The 2,050-nt window shown below is 38.3% G+C and overlaps 1 protein-coding gene across 1 annotated transcript in view; it reads right to left on the bottom strand.

Annotated features, from left to right (window-relative positions):
- Window positions 1-2,050, bottom strand: part of LOC104738081 (CBL-interacting serine/threonine-protein kinase 26-like) — a gene marked incomplete at its 3' end in the record, with an annotated part of 2,877 nt that continues 827 nt past the window's right edge. Inside the window, exons 2-9 of the mRNA XM_010458317.2 lie at window positions 1,722-1,920; window positions 1,553-1,615; window positions 1,365-1,436; window positions 867-974; window positions 697-777; window positions 449-502; window positions 245-370; window positions 1-162 (exon numbers count right to left, since the gene is read on the bottom strand). Coding sequence (XP_010456619.1) covers window positions 1-162; window positions 245-370; window positions 449-502; window positions 697-777; window positions 867-974; window positions 1,365-1,436; window positions 1,553-1,615; window positions 1,722-1,892 — 837 coding nt within the window. The remainder of the gene's footprint in view (window positions 163-244; window positions 371-448; window positions 503-696; window positions 778-866; window positions 975-1,364; window positions 1,437-1,552; window positions 1,616-1,721; window positions 1,921-2,050) is intronic.

The following is a 2,050-nucleotide window of genomic DNA, read 5'->3' as shown; positions in this document are numbered from 1 at the left end:
TGGGTTCGACAGAAGAAAACAAAAGAAGGATTGACTTAAACCTGAAAGCATTAATAAACTGAAATAACTTACAGTCACAGGGTTAGGATCCAGGATTCGAACAATCAGGTTCTTAGCACCAGGAGAGAGCCAAGGAGGACAATGATATTCACCAGCTATTATCTGAAAAATGACGAAATTGTAACACAGAATCACAGATAATGGTAAAGGAAGAAGCATTGACACAAATGACAAAACGTCTTACCAGTTTATACAGCGTCATGAGATTAGGATCTTCAAAAGGCAAGTAGCCAGCAAGTAGTACAAAGAGTATCACTCCACAGGACCACAAGTCTGCAGTGGCCCCATCATAGCCTTGATCATTAAGAACCTGGAGGAAAAGAGCAACAAGGAAGCTATTAAGAACATGGTGCAACAACCGCATGACAAGACACATGATTAAGCATACCTCAGGAGCAGCATAGTTTGGAGTCCCGCATGCAGTGTGAAGAAGACCATCACCCTGCCAAAACAAAATAAGTTTCATGAGCGAAGAAACTACAGAACGATTACTGCTACAGGGCTTATTAGATATATGTACACACATCATTGCTGAGCTACAGCCTACAGGCACATTCATTACAATAGGAAAAGAACAAATCAGTAGGAATTAAGGCAAAACAAAAAGGATGCTAAAAAAAATATTGAGTTGGTTACCCTGACTTGTCGAGACAAGGCACTCAATCCAAAATCAGAGACTTTCAGATTTCCTTGAGCATCTAGAAGCAAGTTTTCTGGCTGCAATGAGAGATAAATAAGATAAGTTATAGGCATCAATTTGCTGCACTTAAAACTGGTGCCCAAGATATACCAAAAAAATCTCGTACCTTTAAGTCCCTGTGGTAGACTCCTCTGCTATGGCAGTAATCAACAGCATTGATAAGCTGCTGAAAATACTTCCGTGCGTTCTCTTCTTTCAGGCGCCCATCATGTACCTTCACAAGTTTATGCATAATGCAAAGGTTAAACTTGCTCAAAAGATAAGAGAACTTTTCAGATGTAAATACAGGGAAATCTATAAAGATTCATTACAGCTTAGCAAACACCAAAAGATGGATCAGGTAAGGGATTATTAAGGAAAACTCACAATTTTGTCAAAAAGCTCTCCACCAGTGACGAACTCTAGGACAATATAGATCTTTGTCTTGCTCCCCAGAACCTGGAAATTTCCTCAAAAAATAGCTTCCAACATATAGGATTCACTTACAAAAGACTCTCAAGCAAGACAAAGGAGACACATTGAGCAAAAGTGNTCTATAAAGGTTCATTACAGCTTAGCAAGCACCAAAAAAGATGGATCAGGAAAAGGATTAAGGAAAACTCACAATTTTGTCAAAAAGCTCTCCACCAGTGACGAACTCTAGGACAATATAGATCTTTGTCTTGCTCCCCAGAACCTGGAAATTTCCTCAAAAAAGTTAGCTTCCAACAAATCTGATTCACTTACAAAGACTCTTAATCAAGACAAAGGAGACACATTGAGGAAAAGTGGTTTGGGGGGATGGAGATAGACCTCATAAAGCCGCACAACATTAGGATGGTTAATCAACTTCATAGTAGAAATTTCTCTCCTTATCTGTAAGAAAGCAAGGCAAAAATACGTACTAGATTACATTAACTTGGTAGAAATGACAAAAGCGGTTAAATATGCTAAATAGGAAAATGTGAGTAAAAAAAAAAACCTGTTCAGCCATCTTATGCTTGAGAACCTTCTCTTTATCAAGGATCTTGAGAGCCACGCGTTCTCCAGTCTCGGTATCAACAGCACACCTCACTTTGGCGAAAGTGCCTTGTCCAAGCGTTTTCCCAACCTCATACTTACCAACACGACGCTGAACCTTGGCACGATTCATCACTCCTTTGATCTTCGAAAGCTGTTTTCTGAAAAAAAAAAAAAATGTAAAAGCTATTTATTAAAATAAAATCACATGTAAAAGCATTCAACAGAAGAGTGTTTCTCTTCTCAACCCACAGAAACTAAAAGCAATATATACAAAAAAAAAAAAAAAAA

The sequence above is a fragment of the Camelina sativa genome, chromosome 13, assembly GCF_000633955.1.
Source record: "Camelina sativa cultivar DH55 chromosome 13, Cs, whole genome shotgun sequence".
In the NCBI taxonomy this organism is placed as follows: Eukaryota; Viridiplantae; Streptophyta; class Magnoliopsida; order Brassicales; family Brassicaceae; genus Camelina; species Camelina sativa.
The sequence above is the reverse complement of the archived record's forward strand: the minus strand, read 5'-3'. Positions and strand labels throughout refer to the sequence as shown.